Source organism: Oncorhynchus masou, chromosome 12 (assembly GCF_036934945.1).
Source record: "Oncorhynchus masou masou isolate Uvic2021 chromosome 12, UVic_Omas_1.1, whole genome shotgun sequence".
Taxonomy (NCBI): domain Eukaryota; kingdom Metazoa; phylum Chordata; class Actinopteri; order Salmoniformes; family Salmonidae; genus Oncorhynchus; species Oncorhynchus masou.
The window spans coordinates 71,229,761-71,246,865 of NC_088223.1; the positions used below are offsets into that span (position 1 = coordinate 71,229,761).

A 17,105-nucleotide genomic window follows, 5' to 3' on the forward strand; every position below is an offset into this window, starting at 1 on the left:
TAGAACAACCAGGCATCCTCTACTGACGGGATGAGGTCAATATCCTTCCAGGATACCTGGGCCAGGTCGATTAGAAAAGCCTGCTCGCAAAAGTGTTTTAGGGAGCTTTTGACAGTGATGAGGGTTGGTCGTTTGACCGCGGACCCATAACGGATGCAGACAATGAGGCAGTGATCGCTGAGATCCTGATTGAAAACAGCAGAGATGTATTTGGAGGGTAAGTTGGTCAGAATAATATCTGAGGGTGCCCATGTTTACGGATTTAGGGTTGTACCTGGTGGGTTCCTTGATGATTTGTGTGAAATTGAGGGCATCTAGCTTAGATTGTAGGATGGCCGGGGTGTTAAGCATATCCCAGTTTAGGTCACCTAACAGAATTATCTCTGAAGAGAGATGGGGGGAAAAATCAATTAACATATGGTGTCCAGGGCACAGCTGGGAGCTGAGGGGGGTCTATAACAGGTGGCAACAGTGAGAGACTTATTTCTGGAGAGATTCATTTTTTAAATTAGAAGCTCGAACTGTTTGGGCATAGACCTGGAAAGTATGACAGAACTTTTCAGGCTAACTCCTCCTTTGGCAGTTCTAGCTTGACGGAAAATGTTGTAGTTGGGGATGGAAATCTCAGAATTTTTGGTGGCCTTCCTAAGCAGGGATTCAGACGCGGCAAGGACATCAGGGTTGGCAGAGTGCGCTAAAGCAGTGAGTAAAACAAACTTAGGCAGGAGGCTTCTGATGTTAACATGCATGAAACCAAGGTGTTTATGGTTACCAAAGTCAACAAATGAGAGCGCCTGGGGACACACAGGGCCTGGGTTAGCCATTACGTCACCCGAGGAACAGTAGGATGAGGGTACAGCTAAAGGCTATTAAAACTGGTTGTCTAGTGCGATATGGATAGAGAATAAAAGGAGCAGATTTCTGGGCGTCGTAGGATAGATTCAAAGCATAATGTACAGACAGGGGTATGGTAGGGTGCGGGTACAGTGGAGATAAACCTAGGCATTGAGTGACAATGAGAGGTTGCATCTCTGGAGGCACTAGTTATGCTAAATGAGGTCACCGTATGTGTGGGAGATAGGACAAAAGAGGTATCTGAGGCATGTTGAGTGGGACTTGGGGCTCCGCAGTAAAATGAAACAATGATAACTACCCTAAACAACAGTATACAAGGCATATTGACATTAGAGAGACAAAGTGAGGCATAAAGCAATCACAGGTGTTGATTGGGAGAGCTAACTAAGACAACGGGTAAGACAACAACAGCTAATCCGCTAAGACAACAACAACAGGTAAAATGGCATTGAATGGGCAGAGAGGGTCAGTTAACTACACACAGGGCCTGAGTTCGAGGCTGGGGCCGACAGATATATAAAATAAACAAAATGGAGTACCGTGATTAAATGAGCAGTCCAGCAGGCATCAGCTATGTAGCCAAGTGATCATAGTAATTTTCAGATGTACTGATCTTTTGCAGGTGTTGTTACACATGGTCTGCCCCTGCCGTCCTGTCTCCCTGTAGCACTGTCTTAGGCGTCTCACAGTACAGACATTGCAATTTATTGCACTGGCTACATCTGCAGTCCGCATGCCTCCTTGCAGCATGCCTAAGGCACGTCCACGCAGATGAGCAGGGACACTGGGCATCTTTCTTTTGTTGTTTGTCAGAGTCAGTAGAAAGGCTTTTGTGTCCTAAGTTTTTATAACTGTGACCTTAATTGCCTACCGTCTGTAAGCTGTTAGTGTCTTAACGACCGTCACAGGTGCATGTTCATTAATTGTTTATGGTTCATTGAACAAGCATGGGAAACAGTGTTCAAACCCTTTACAATGAAGATCTGTGAAGTTATTTGGATTTTTACAAATTATCTTTGAAAGACAGGGTCCTGAAAAAGGGATTTTTCTTCTTTTGCTAAGTTTATTAGGAAGAAACACTCTTTTTGAATTCATGAAAGCAGTATTGATAGTGTTAGAAATATGGACTGATCAGGAACAGAAAATACTTCAGGTTTGAGATATTCACTTACATTAGAGGACAATGAATGCAGCATTTTGCTCTAGTCTTGACCTACCACACCCTAATATTGATGTGATCTAATAAAATATGGTCATATGTGGAATAATTACCATTTTCACCATAGTAACCCAGTCAATGCAAATTAAATGTTTTGGCACAGTGATTAGGTGGGCCTTCAATTTCCTTGAAGCTTAACTCCAGCTCCAATCCTTTGCATACACACCATAAAAATCATCAGCTATATTTCATAGTTGAATGATAAATTTGATCTATGAAAGCTGATTTGACTTTTTCATATGCACAGTATAGAGGTTTAAGTCAGGTGAATGTTTGATGTTTAATTAAGGCAGAAATATTTATTTTCCCTTCAACTATTCACAGTATGGGATCAGGTGAAAACAATGTGTGCGCGTGCGATTGTTTATGTTGCTTATTAGCCCTATCAAATGCCCCTGTAGGGGTTGTTGGGGGAGGGGAGTTCAGTCAAGTGAAGGCCCAACGAAAGACAGGGCCAGTTGAAAGGCAGCACAGGGAGAAGCTGTGATGTTCTGTCCAGACAGTTATCCGCCTTTGATCTTTTAGCAGGGTCTATCTGGTGAGTGGTTTGAGTTAGAACTGAATTTGAGGAGAGGAAGGGGCAGGGCCGATCAATGTCAAATTCACGAGAGCCGTATCAAATTAACATAAGCCCCTGTGCCCCAAAGACAGGGGGCTGTAGCACAGCATATAGTCCATCTCACTCAGTCTCCCTTTCTCTGGCTGATGTTCTCTTGCTTGCTAATCCCCAATTTGGCGCCCATCTGCATGTTTTAAACATCCCATCGTGAGTGTGCTACATGTTACGTAACTGGCACATCCCTGCTGACATTAAGATGCTGTGGGCGTAATAGGGAAAATGAAATCATTTTGACTACAGCCCACACAACGCCTCCAGAGAATGCCACGCAGAGCAAGTGGCATAAACAAGTCCTGTACCCTAGAGAGAAACTCTATGGGAGGTTGGGGGGACTGAGGGGTAACCGAGCAAGGGGTGAGTACAGTGTCCACTTTAGTCAGGGAGCTGTTGTGAGAGCTGCCACAGCCTATTAAAATATGGGAGTCTTCGAGTGCATTCACAAACCAGCTCAGACAGAGTTTACTGGGAGAAACCACCCCTGTTGCTTCCGGACCTCCCTCAACCTGTTAAGCATACGTGTATGCACAAATGCAGGAATGAACAAACACACACACACACACACACACAATAAGTGTGTATGGTGTATGTGTGCCTATTGGGAGTTCAATTGTGTTTATATCTGCCTGGTTGACTCGACATAAACATTCTCCCTACGGTTGATGTGTAAAGGGGGGAAATATCCCTATTGCTCTCTGTTTAGGATGTAACCAGTCTAATTCATTCAGATGCAACGAGTTGATGCATTTTGAGTGTGTATCATATTTGCCTTGCGTAATTGCCGCTCTCGGAGGGACTGAAAGTAAGCCTAATTGAAACTCTGAAACACTGTGGCTTTGACCATTCAGAGTATTTTGCATAAGAGTTGTTATATGCTTATTGTCATAACAGAGACCATTGATTGTGTGTTGGCTTTGGTATCGATTGGTGAGGTTAGGTTGCTCTGTACTGAACAACGTGCATGATGTTGATGTTCAAAGTCTGACTAGGAAAACTACACTAAATATAACAAAATATTGCTATTATGGAAACGAATGGAGTTATTTTTTTAAGGCTAAACTTACGCTCGCTCCTCTCCTGGGTGATGCTAATGCATCATCTTATGCCAACATGCCCAACAAGCATTAGTTGTCGAGCAATGGCCAACAAAGAAATTATGCGTCAAGTAGGGGAGTTGGTTACATTGTCACAATAAATGGGATGTAATTTTTAAGGTGAAAGGGTTGTGGAATATGTTTTTCAAGGCAGGAACAAGCCAAGTCTCCCAAGCTTTTGCCTTTAAAGGGGCAAAACCACTGTTGAAACAATAACAAAGCGTTGCCCCCACCATTGTTTCGGTAAAAAGCAGAGGGATGGGGCTGGAGTAATGCAACCACTCAAATTCATAGACAGAGCTATGGATGTAAGTACTGACCATTATATCAAAATTATAGTTTTAAGCTTGTTTTGAGTCTATACAGAATCTGTTTACATTTATTTTATTCACAAACATTGGAATAAAACAAGCTTAGACTATATTTTGGGTTCTGATTGGGTATGACTGTTGAACTAAAGCTCATGAGGCATTTATAAGTTAAAATTGATGTGAAATAAATTGCCATCCTTGCACCTTTCTTAAATAATTCCACATTTCTTCTAAAAATGAGTTGAAATAATAATGAATAACACCTTGTTATTGGAGTTTCTACATTGCAGAACCAATTGTATTTTTTTGTAAACTTAAGTTGTAATAGAGACAAATGGCATGGACAAAATTATAATTATTGGCACACCGGAGCTAGTACTTGGTTACATAGCCTTTTCCCATGATAACTGCAAACAAACACTTATTGTAGCCATCAATGAGCTTGCTACACCTTTGTGATTTGGCCCCCCTTATTTTTTACCAGCAAACTGTTTTAATTCTTCAATGTTTGAGGGGTGCTCTCCATCAACTGCTGTTTTATGACCTCGCCGTAGATAATCTGCTGACTTCATGATGCCTTGCGCATGGATGTTTAAGTTCCCCAGTACCAGATGCAGCAAAGCAACCCCACAACATTATCAAAACTCCCCATATTTGAATGTTTGAGAATTTCAATAAATGTTTTACAAAAATATATTTATTTCTGTAATGTTAAAAATCCAATAACAAGAAAATCCAACAATTTTTTTTAAATTGCAAGGGTGCCAATATATATGGCCGCAACTAGATATTCTTAAAAAATCAGTGGGTATATATCATTAATTTATGTCCACAAATGGTAGTAGAAACTGAAGATTGGCCGATTAAACTAGGGCAGGGTTCCCCAACTGGCGGCCCGCGTGCCTAATTTGGTCTGTGGGTCATTTTACTTGGTCCCCAAGTTTTCTGAGCTGACATTTATTTTGAATTACATTTTTGTAAATTGATGTTCATAAAATACTCTAAAAACACCAGCTCCAAGTGATTTTAATTTTGGAAATCTGTTCCAAAGTATTCACATGCATAATCAAGGGATATATGGGGCAACAGGGTAGCCTGGTGGTTAAAGTGTTGGATTAGTAACCCAAATGTTGCAAGTTCGAATCCCTGAGCTGATAATATACAAATCTCTCGTTCTGCCCCTGAACAGGCAGCTGTTCCTGTTGGTATAGTAGGCAGGCACTAATTTACTTGCCTAGGTTAAATACAAATATATGATACATATGTGTATACAAATATAAGCAAGGTTTGACATTACTATGTTTTAATCAAACGTTCTATCTGTTTGGGTGTCATGCGGTCAATTTGCAGTCTACAAATTACTTTTAATTATGTTCCGGCCCCCTGACCATCCGCTCAATAAAAAAAATCGGCCCATGTGAATGTATTTGACGATCCCTGAACTAGGGGGAGGAGTGCCCCCTGTTGGCCTATCAAGACTTCTGCATTACAACTTTCTCAAGGAGGTGCTACTTTAGAAAAACATTCTGCAAGGTAAATCAACTACCTTACTTCGAAAGAACCTCGTTCATTGTGTTTTTCTACGCTTTCTCGAGGAGGTGCTACTTTAGAATAACATGCTGCAAGGAACATCGTTCATTGTGTTTTTCTACGAGTGCCTACCTAATATACCAACAGTAACATAATAACCAATTTAGCGCAATACTAATGTATCGTTTCCAGGATTGCACCCACCAGTACGCTAGGCGGTGCTAAACCTTGTACTTACAAATCAATGTAGAAGAAGACAAACATCATATTCGAAAGATGGCGGTGATCAAGGAAAAAGATGGGAGACCAGGGAAACAGCCAGGAAAGGAATCTCAGCCGTTGATTATTGCCAAAACTCCAGCAGAGGAGCAGCGCCTGAAATTGGAGAGATTGATGAGAAACCCTGTAAGTGGCTGGGGAGGTTCGGGCCTTTGAGGATATCTTCAAATGGCACATGCTTATCTCCACAGTTAGCCAGGCTAACTAACGACGTTAGCACCAGCGAATATGTGCTTAACGTTACGGTAGATAGAACAGTGTGTGACTATAGCAAGTATTTAGTTAATTTATGAATCTATGAATACTCACGTATGTTTGCAGGATAAACCTGCTCCTATCCCAGACCGACCGAAAGAATGGAACCCCCGGGCTCCTCCGGAGTTTGTGCGGGATGTGATGGGTAAGCCTGCAATTTGGCGGATGAATTTGTGAATTCTCAGGGTTCGGCAAGGGCATGTACGATTCCCTTGTTTTGCAGTCCAATAGTAGAGCGAGCCCTTGCAAGAGAGGCGTATGGACGCATTTTTCAAAAACCCTAAAGCCTAAGCAATATGTTTTAAACCCACTGATGAGATATTTAATGAATCTTCTCCAGGCTCCAGTGCAGGAGCTGGCAGTGGAGAATTCCATGTGTACAGACACCTTCGCAGGCGAGAGTATCAGAGACAGGACTTCCTGGACAAGATGACCGAGAAGGTGGGCATTTTTTATTACGGGCTCCCCAATGACACCCGGCGACATCGTTTCTCATGGGAACCAATTTCTTTCAAGCGGTGGGGGTAACCAATAAAGATTTTAATAATAAAATGTTCTTGCAGCAAAAGATGGATTTGGACTATCTTGACAAGGTGTCAGATAACCAACAGGCAGCTGATGAAAGAACAGCCAAACGCAGGAAGAAAAGGTTGGTGCAGTAATCATGGACCCGCTAAATAAAATAAAAATGTATAGAGCATACATGGCCTTTATTCTTTGATTCTCTGCTGTAATCTGTATACTTGATGGTTTATGTTACACATATGTATGTGTATTTCAGGGAAAAGCTGAAGCAGAAGAAGCTTATGGCAAAAAAAGCCAAGCAGGATGCCAACAAAGGTGAAGGTAAAAGGAAAAAATGACATTTAAGTGATGGATTTTATTGAAACATGTTCCCCTCAGATGTTCAGAAGTGTGTCGAAGAGCAAGTCCACAACTCGTGTTGCTATGGCCACCCTTACAAAAAAAGAATAGTTTTGAAACTACAGTAAAAGTGCAGTAACTGCTGTCGACTGTGGTATTTTGGACACAGTAATTTCAGAATTACGGTAGTAAAAAAACTATTTTGGATGCGGTATTTGCAGCATACTGCACTGCAGTTATACTACACTCTGACTGCAATATTTTTCGTAAGTGCAGTGCAAGAGCCAAATTGTACTTGCATATTGTGCTACAGAACAGGGCTAGGTTTCCCAATAGCATGGAACTTAAGCCTATGAGTTTTAATGCTGCATTGTTTTTTTTAACAGACAAATGTGTAACGTGTTTCCCAAAACATATTTTCATTTTAGTAATTTAGCAGAAGCTCTTATCCAGAGTGACTTACGGGAGCAATTAGGGTTAAGTGCCTTGCTCAAGGGCGCATTGACAGATTTGTCGGCCTTTTGGTTACTGGCCCAATGCTCTTAACTGCTAGGCTAGCACGTAGAGAATGCTCACTAAAGCCTTGTTCACACTGGCAGTTTGAAGTGACTCAAATTCTATTTTTGCACATTTAAATCTGATCTTTTTTCCTATAGTCTGAATAGCCAAAGAGCACTTGGAATCAGATATTTCCAGCCAAATTTCAAACCACTCATAAATAAATCTGATTCCTGACCATGCAACTCTTCTGAACAGTCAACTAGGTTGTTAAAACTTTACAAACAAATGAGTGATTTCTCATCAGTTATCGTCACAGCTGTGTACATTCCCCCTCAAGCAGACACCAATACGGCCCTCAAGGAACTTCACTGGACTCTGTGTAAACTGGAAACCATATAACCTGAGGCTGCATTCATTGTAGCTGGGGATTTTAACAAAGCAAATTTGAGGACAAGGCTACCTAAATTCTATCAGCATATTCATTGCACTACGCTTGGGTGTAATACATTTGATCATTGCTACTCTAACTTCTGCGATGCATATAAAGCCCTCCCCCGCCCTCCCTTCGGCAAATCCGAACACGACTCCATCTTGCTCCTACTGTCTTATAGGCAGAAACTCAAATAGGATGTACCGGTGACTAGCACCATTCAACGCTGGTCTGACCAATTGGAATCCACGCTTCAAGATTCTTTTGATCACGTGGACCGCGATATGTTCCGGTCAGCCTCAGATAACATTGTCTAACGCTGACTCAGTGAGTGAGTTTATAAAGAAGTGCATTGGAGATACACACCACGGACAAACTGAAATGGTCCACCACACAAAGTGTGGTGAAGAAAGCTTAACAGCGTGAATGGATCACTAGTCACTTTAAACAATGCCACTTTAATAATGTTTACATATCTTACATTACTCATATCATATTTTATACCATCTATTGCACCTTGCCTATGCCGCCCGGCCAACACTCATCCATATACTTACATGTACATATTCTCCTCCATCCCTTTAGATTTGTGTGTAAAAGGTTGTTGTTGGGCAATTGTTAGATTACTTGTTAATATTACTGCACTGTCAGAACTAGAAGCACAAGCATTTTGCTACACTCGCATTAACATCTGCTAACCATGTGTATGTGACCAATAATATTTGATGTGCTAGCAAGCTAACCAACCAGCTAGCTAGCTAGTTGACTGTTGTGGTAAGACAAAAAGGACTTGATTCAAAACATCTTATTCTTTGAGGCTCTAAAAGTGTTCTTACACTGATTTTTGAACGTTCAAAGCAACTGGGATACTTCCAATGGCAGGCAATGACATCTTAGCTTACCACACAACTTTTGAGTGAGAGGAAGCACTACCACCAATTACCCTATGCCATTGCATACATACCTGCCGTTACCATGACAACTAGCATAGCAATGTCCGCAAATGACTACAGTCTGAACACACAAATCCAATGTCTTTTCTGTTCGGACAGTCAGTATTCCAAAAGGGATTTGAAAAACAAAACTGTTTTGAGCATTAAGGCCTGCAGTGTGAACAAGGTTTAAGTGTGTTGTTGTATACAGAGTGAACAAAACATTAGGAACACCTTCCTAATATTGAGTTGCACTACATCCCCTTTTGCCCTTAACTGTTGAGCATGATAAACCCAGCAGCGTTGCAGTTCTTGACACTCAAACTGGTGCGACTGGCACCTACCATGCCCCGTTCAAAGGCGCTTAAATCTATTGTCTTGCCCGTTCACCCTCTGAATGGCACCCATACACAATCCATGTCTCAAAGCTTAAAAATCATTTTTTAACCTGTCTCCTCCCCTTCATCTTTAACCTGTCTCCTCCCCTTCATCTACCCTGATTTGAAGGGAATTTAACAGGTGTAATCAATAAGGAATCATAGCGGTCACCTGGTCAGTCTGTCATGGAAATAAGTGTTCCTAATTGTTTGTGTGCTCTGTGTATGTTAATATCGATAGGATCGAAAGAAGGCGACACTTCGGATCAGCTTTCTCTATTCACATTCTTACCCTCACATTAGAATGATTACACAATGCTGACAAAATATTGGAAAAATAACTAAATGAAAATTATTTTAATGATTGAAATATGCAGCCTATAAAAGCTAGCTTGTAACATTAATGCAGTCATTGGTTTTCATTAGATCCTTTTTTTTTTTTTTACCTTGATTCACTTGTTTATAACATTGCCATCTTCATATTTGTATTAAACTATGACATTATTGACGGTCACAAAGAGACAGACAATTTGATCTGTGTTTGGATGAGATCTTGTGTGTAAAGCATAGAGATACAAAGAGGAGTTCACTTTCTATCTGCCATTATGGTATCTGTGACAGCATGGATAGCACCATTGAGGCCATCTCAATTTTAAAGCAGTACATTTTCTTTTGGTTGTATTTGTTATGGATCCCCATTTATTTATTTTTTTATTTTTTTCTGGTGTCCAGCAACATAAGACAGTTACATACAGTTTAAAATACTACATCGCATTACATTTCATAATTTCCACCACCACATATTTACAGATTGGCATGCATATTATTAATGTTAACTCCCTATGTATAGCCAGTTGTGCTGCCCTGTTCTGGGCAAATTGCAATTTTCCTAAGTCCCTCTTTGTGGCACCTGACCACACGACTGAACAGTAGTCCAGGTGCAACACAACTAGGGCCTGTAGGACCTGCCTTGTTGATAGTGCTGTTAAGAATGCAGAGCAATGCTTTATTATGGACAGACTTCTCCCCATCGTAGCTACTGTTGTATCAATATGTTTTGACCATGACAGTTAACCTATTTGAACAAACATTAAAAAGGGATGGCTTAATGTCATTTAAACCATGATATTGAGACAAAGTCCTTCGGCAAAGCCTGTACAGCCAACTACACTTTTAATCGTACACAAAACCAAGGAGAAAAAGCCAAACTTGTTGACTGTTTCTGGAGATGCGTGAAAAACAAACATATTAGGGGGTTAACATTAAAGTGGATAATAAGGTATTTATTAATTAAACAGTTGCAAATGTTAAAGGTGAGAGACCTGCCCTATGAACATGGGTCGTATTCATTAGGCACCAACCGGGGGAAAAAACAAACTAAAACATGGAGGGACTGGGCCTCCCGAGTGTCGTCGCGGTCTAAGGCGCTACATCGCAGTGCTAGAGGTGTCACTACAGACCTGGGTTCGATCCCAGGCTGTGTCACAGCCGGCCGCGACCGAGAGACCCATGAGGCAGCGCACAATTGGCCCAGCATCGTCTGGCTTAGGGGAGGGTTTGGCCGGCCGCGATGTCCTTGTCCGATTGCGCTCTAGCAACCCTGGCGGGCCGGGCGCATGCATGCTGACTTCGGTCTCCAGTTGTACGGCGTTTCCGCTGACGCATTGGTGAGGCTGGCTTTCGGGTTTTTAAAATATTTTTTTCAACCTTTATTTAACTAGGCAAGACAGTTAAGAATGAATTCTGCCTAGGAACAGTGGGTTAACTGCCTGTTCAGGGGCAGAACGACTGATTTGTACCTTGTCAGCTCGGGGATTCGAACTTGCAACCTTTCGGTTGGCTTGGCAGGGTTGTGTTTCGGAGGTCACATGGCTCTCAAACTTCGCCTCTTCTGAGTCCGTACGGGAGTTGCAGCGATGGGAAAAGACTAACTACCAATTATATACCGTAAAAAATTGTCCAATAACAAACACCCACCCAAATTGTTTCAGAGCATTTTGCTGTGGTGTGCTCTATTGAATAGAACCCTGTAGTTGCTGGCATGTGATGCCTAAGTTGCTAATCTTACCAATGGAAAAAATAATTTAAAGTAGTTGGCAATATCAGTGGGTTTTGTCATGAACGAGCCAGCTAATTCCATGAATGATGGAGCTTTTTGCCCAAAATGTAATTTTAAGGTGCTCCAAAGCTTTTTACTATCATTTGTCATTTATCTTTGTTTCATAGTATAGATTTATTTTTATTCGGTATAATCACATGATTTCTCAAATTGCAGTACAGTTGCCAATCAGTTGTGCAGACACTTATTTGCTATTCCTTTTTCCTCATCCCGCTCAGACAAACAATTTTTCAATTAAAATGTGGATTTAAGTTTTTACAGTATTTTTCTTAATGGGTGCATGCTTATTATTAACTGGGATAAGCAATTTCATAAATGTGTCAAGTGCAGTATCTGGTTGCCGACCTGCCTATGCCTGACTGTGCCTCTCGCTTTCGCTCGTGCAAGATGCAAGAGTTTCTGTTGTTTGAAGTAGCCTACGGCCACTATTCGGTCTCCTCCGTTGCAAAAATGCTGACTAGGAGTCGATTCCTAGTGAAATCTAAACTTTACACCCAGAAATGGGAGTCGACACCGGGAGTCAAAGGGCAAGGAGTCGAGGAATCAATTATTTTGGAGTCGACTCCCCACTAGCAGGTAGTGGTGAATGACTCCGGCCTCTGCTCTGACTGAAATTTGACAAAACGGACCAAAATTAGCACAAGTGCTACAGCTGCAATGTCAGATGTGCACACACACTAATTAACTGGGTGATTGATTATGAATGCATATGGAGCCGTCTGACAATGTATACTAACCTAAATATTCAAGGCTAATTGGTAGCCTACGTCAGCCTAGCTGCCTAGGCAAATTGTATTTCTTTTTGGAGTCTGCTCTCCCACTACGGGGCGGCAGCGTAGCCTAGTGGTTAGTGTTGGATTAGTAACTGAAAGGTTGCAAGTTCAAATCCCTGAGCTGACAAGGAACAAATCTGTCGTTCTGCCCCTGAACAAGGCAGTTAACCCACTGTTCCTGGCCGTCATTCAAAATAAGAATTTGTTCTTAACCTTTTATTTTAGGCAAATTCGTTTTTTTTTAAATACACGTTGCTCACATACTTGATGTTTGCTCGCCTAGCATGGCTCTCGACTTGGTTTTTATAACGTCATTGATGACTTTAGCTTATAAATGTCCACACTCACCAAGATGATATTTGGTAGCTCATTTCAGCATAGTGGGGATTTTTAAGGGTGTATTTTACCATCTATACAAACCAGAGAACGTGCAGAGTTATGCTCACTGTAGTACAGATAATGGAGGCATTTTGAAGGAGGAGATGGAGACAGTTTGATATAAATGCATTCAGGTAGCAAAACAATTATCAATTTACACTACTGAAATTGGGATAGTATATCTACTACTTGAATCAAGTTGATAATACATTAATTTGAGCAAATATATTTTTATGACTTTTTTTTTGTTTATTCACGTCGGTTATACAATTAGCGTGCTGGCCCTAGTGCCGATCATTGCCTGATCACTTCCAGCCCTAGTGCCGATCATTGCCTGATCACTTCCAGCCCTAGTGCCGATCATTGCATGATCACTTCCAACACATAGAAATCCCCACCCTCTTGACTACTTTTTAAATGGTGGAAGCCATCAATGGCAATCTCTATGCTAAAAGGTGTTACAGCCATCTAGAGCCCGCTATGGCAGAAGAGACTGATTTTGACTATTTTTGGTATCCCCTCTCTTTAGATTCTGAGAAGTCCTCCTCCAGCAGTGAAGAGGACGACCAGGAGAGGGAGGCTGAGGATGATGCAGAGGCGCCCAGTTTCGTCATGGGGAAGAGATGAATGCATGGCTCCGGGTCATGAGACGTGCTCCAAGACGAAATTGAACGGTGGAACAACATCTAATACCAGTTCAGAAGTCAACACAGCCAAGCAACACAGCCTAGCTTTGATCAATGTCATGGATTTGAGACATTATCTGAGAGCGAACCAAGGGAGATAAGCCTCTGTTAGGTAACTGCTGTTCTTCCCAACTTGTGGTTGTAGTTAGATTCTTTGAATTGAGGATGACAAAGCTGGGTTGTATTCATTAGGCACCAAATGGTCTGTAACAGGGAGGGACTACCTGAACTTGAAATAAGACTTGCTCGTTTTTGTTTTTCGTTGCAAAAACCTTTTGCTACAGTGTGCCCTGATGAATATGATTATCAAGATGTTAATTTCATGCATGTCTCTACTTTGAAACTTGTTGTGTGTTAGCGTCATTTCTCACATTTTATTTTATACTATGCTTGTGTATATATTTTTCATAAACATCTGGGAAGAATTGGGCCTATATTTGCTGTTTACCCCAATAGAATCTTCTGGAATGTATTACTAAATGATAACCCAATTTCACTAGATATACAATTACTTTAGGTAGCACTGTCAAGCTATTTCCACAATGCTGAGCAGGACATAATACTCATAGGGTCACTCCACTCATTCCACCCTCCATGTGAAATTAATTTGGGGAAGGATAATAGAATTGGTCTAATATTTGTAACAAGAGTAGTCGAGTACTAGTATTTGTAGTCTTTAATGGAATGAGTTTTGAACTAGTTTGCTGGTATGGCTGACCTTGACTTGCAAATCGGCTATTGGCGGTTCCATTGTACAACAAGATTGGTGTAATGCTTTATTTTCCTTCCTCAAATATGTGTATTGTTGGTTGCCAAGGACTATCACCCACAGTTACTCAGTTTTCACACCTGCCAGACCGGTTCGGTGGCTATTGTCAAGGGTCCTCCAGTGACATATCTCTACAGTTTTACATAGATGAGGAATCAGGTTTTATCCTTATTTGAAAAACACATCCTAAACCGTTTAATCTCTGTATCAAGTCCTACAGTAAGTGTTTGACCTGAATAGGATAACTTACTTTTTTCCCCTACTGAACTTATGTGAAGGTTGAGTATACACTATATATACAAAAGTATGTGGACACTTCAAATGAGTGGATTCGGCTATTTTTATTTTTACCCTTATTTTACTAGGCAAGTCAGTTAAGAACAAATTCTTATTTTCAATAACGGCCTAGGAACAGTGGGTCAACTGCCTGTTCAGGGGCAGAACGACAGATTTGTACCTTGTCAGCTCTGGGATTCAAACTTGCAACCTTTCGGTTACTAGTCCAACGCTCAAACCACTAGGCTACCCTGCCAGCCACACCTGTTGCTGACAGGTGTATAAAATCAAGCACACAGCCATGCAATCTCTGTAGACAATCATTGGCAGTAGAATGGCCTTACTGAAGAGCTTAGTGACTTTCAACATGGCACAGTCATAGGATGCCACCTTTCTAACAAGTCAGTTTGTTAAATTACTGTCCAGCTAGAGCTGCCCCGGTCAACTGTAAGTGCTGTTATTGTGAAGTGGAAAAATCTAGACACAACGGCCCAGCCGCGAAGTCGTAGGCCACACAAGCTCACAGAACTCTGTCCTCGGTTGCAACACTCCTTACCTCTAGAAGCAACGTCAGCACAAGCACTGTTTGTCAGGAGCTTAATGAAATGGGTTTACATGGCCGAGCAGCCGCACACAAGCCTAAGGTACCATGTGCAGTGGCAAGCGTTGATTGGAGTGGTGTCAAGCTTGCCGCCATTGGACTCTGGAGCAGTGGAAACGCGTTCTCTGGAGTGATGAACCACGCTTCACCATCTGGCAGTCCGACGGATGAATCTGGGTTTGGCGGATGCCAGGAGAACGCTACCTGCCCCAATGCATTGAGCCAACTGTATAGTTTGGTGGAAGAGGAATAATGGTCATTGTTTGGGCTAGGCCCCTTAGTCCTGTTGAAAAACAAATGATAGTCCCATTATGCACAAACCAGATGGGATGGTGTATCGCTGCAGAATGCTGTTGTAGCCATGCTGGTTACGTGTGCCTTGAATTCTAAATAAATCACAGACACCAGCAAGCATCATCACACCACCACACCACCTCCTCCATGCTTCACGGTGGGAATCACTAGGCGACCCTGGGACGGCAGGGTTGCAAGTTCAAACCCCCTGAACTGACTTGCCTGGTTAAATAAAGGTAAAATAAAATAAACATGTGGAGATCATCCGTTCGCCTACTCTGCATCTCACAAAGACAGAGGTTCGATCCAAAAATCTCAAATTTGGACTCAGACCAAAGGACAGATTTCCACTTGTCTAATGTCCGTTGCTTGTGTTTCTTGGCCCAAGCAAGACTCTTCTTATTGGTGTCCTTATTTTGTGGTTTCTTTGCGGCAATTCAACCATGAAGGCCCGGTTCACTCAGTCTCCTCTGAACAGTTGATGTTGAGATGTGTCTGTGACTTTAACTCTGACGCATTTATTTGGGCTGCAATTTCTGAGGCTGGTAACTCTAATGAACTTATCCTCTACAGCAGAGGTAACTCTGGGTCTTCCTTTACTGTGGCGGTCCTCATGACATCCAGTTTAATCAGCGCTTGGTTTTTGCGACGGCACTTAAAGAAACTTTCAAAATGTTCCGCATTGACTTACCTTCATGTCTTAAAGTAATGATGGACTGTCATTTCTCTTTGCTTATTTGAGCTGTTCTTGCCGTAATATGGACTTAGCCCTATTTGGTAAAAGACTATCTTCTGTATACCACCACTACCATGTCACAACACAACTGATTGACTCAAACACAGTAAGGAGGAAAGAAATTCTACAAATTCACTTTTAACAAGGCACACCTGTTAATTTAAATGCATTCCAGGTGGCTACCTCATGAAACTGGTTGAGAGAATGCCAAGAGTGTGCGAATCTGTCATCAAGGCAAAGGGTGGCTTCTTTGAAGAATCTAAAATATATTGTGATTTGTTTAACACTTTTTTGGTTACTACATGATTGATTCCATGTGTGTTTTGTCTTCACTGTTATTCTACAATGTAAAAATAAAAACCCTTGGATGAGTAGATGTGTGAACTTTTGACTGGTATTGTGTGTGTGTGTGTGTATATATATATATATATATTTTTTTACAAATTTAACCCCTTTTAGGGGGTTGGCACAAAACTACACTGTACTCAGAAAATATTCAGACCCCTTGACCTTTCCATTCAGTTACTTTACAGCCTTTTTCTAAAATTGATTAAATAAAAAATCCTCATTAATCTAAACACAATACTCTCATGGAACAGGTTTTAAATATGTTATCAAATTGATTAAAAAAACAGTATTCAGACCCTTTTTCTATGAGAATCTAAATTGAGCTCCGGTTTCCATTGATCATCCTTGAGCTGTTTCTACAACTTGATTGGAGTCCACCTGTGGTAAATTCAATGGATTGGACATGATTTGGAAAGGCTGACACCTGTCTATATAAGCACCCACAGTTGACTGCATATCAGTGCAAAAACCAAGCCATGAGTTGAAGGAAGTGTTCGTAGAGCTCCGAGGTGGGATTGTCAAGGCACAGATCTGGGGAAGGGTACCAAAACATTCTGCAGCATTGAAGGTCCCCAAGAACACAGTGGCCTCCATCATTCTTAAATGGAAGAAGTTTGGAAACGCAAAGACTCATCCTAGAGCTGGCCGCCTGGCCAAACTGAGCATTCGGGGGAGAAGGACCTTGGTCAGGCAGGTGACCAAGAACCTGATTGTCAGTCTGACAGAGCTCCAAAGTAACTCTGTGGAGATGGGAAAACCTTCCAGAAGGACAATCATCTCTGCAGCACTCCACCAGTCAGATTTTTATGGTTGAGGTGCCAGACGGAAGCCATTCCTCAGTAAAAGGCATATGACAGCCCAC

General features: G+C 41.6%; 1 protein-coding gene across 2 annotated transcripts; it reads left to right on the forward strand.

Moving 5' to 3' along the window:
- Positions 1 to 5,868: 5,868 nt before the first annotated feature.
- Positions 5,869 to 16,269, forward strand: LOC135550768 (PRKR-interacting protein 1 homolog). 2 transcript variants are annotated; one of them, XM_064981873.1, is made up of 6 exons: positions 5,869 to 6,030; positions 6,226 to 6,304; positions 6,500 to 6,600; positions 6,723 to 6,808; positions 6,941 to 7,005; positions 13,063 to 16,269. In XM_064981873.1, the coding sequence occupies exons 1-6, from the start codon at positions 5,902 to 5,904 to the stop codon at positions 13,158 to 13,160; spliced, it is 558 nt and encodes a 185-aa protein (XP_064837945.1). In that variant the 5' UTR covers positions 5,869 to 5,901; the 3' UTR covers positions 13,161 to 16,269. The 2 variants fall into 2 exon arrangements, with proteins under 2 accessions (XP_064837945.1, XP_064837946.1); XM_064981874.1 differs by having other exon boundaries at positions 6,941 to 6,999.
- Positions 16,270 to 17,105: the final 836 nt, after the last annotated feature.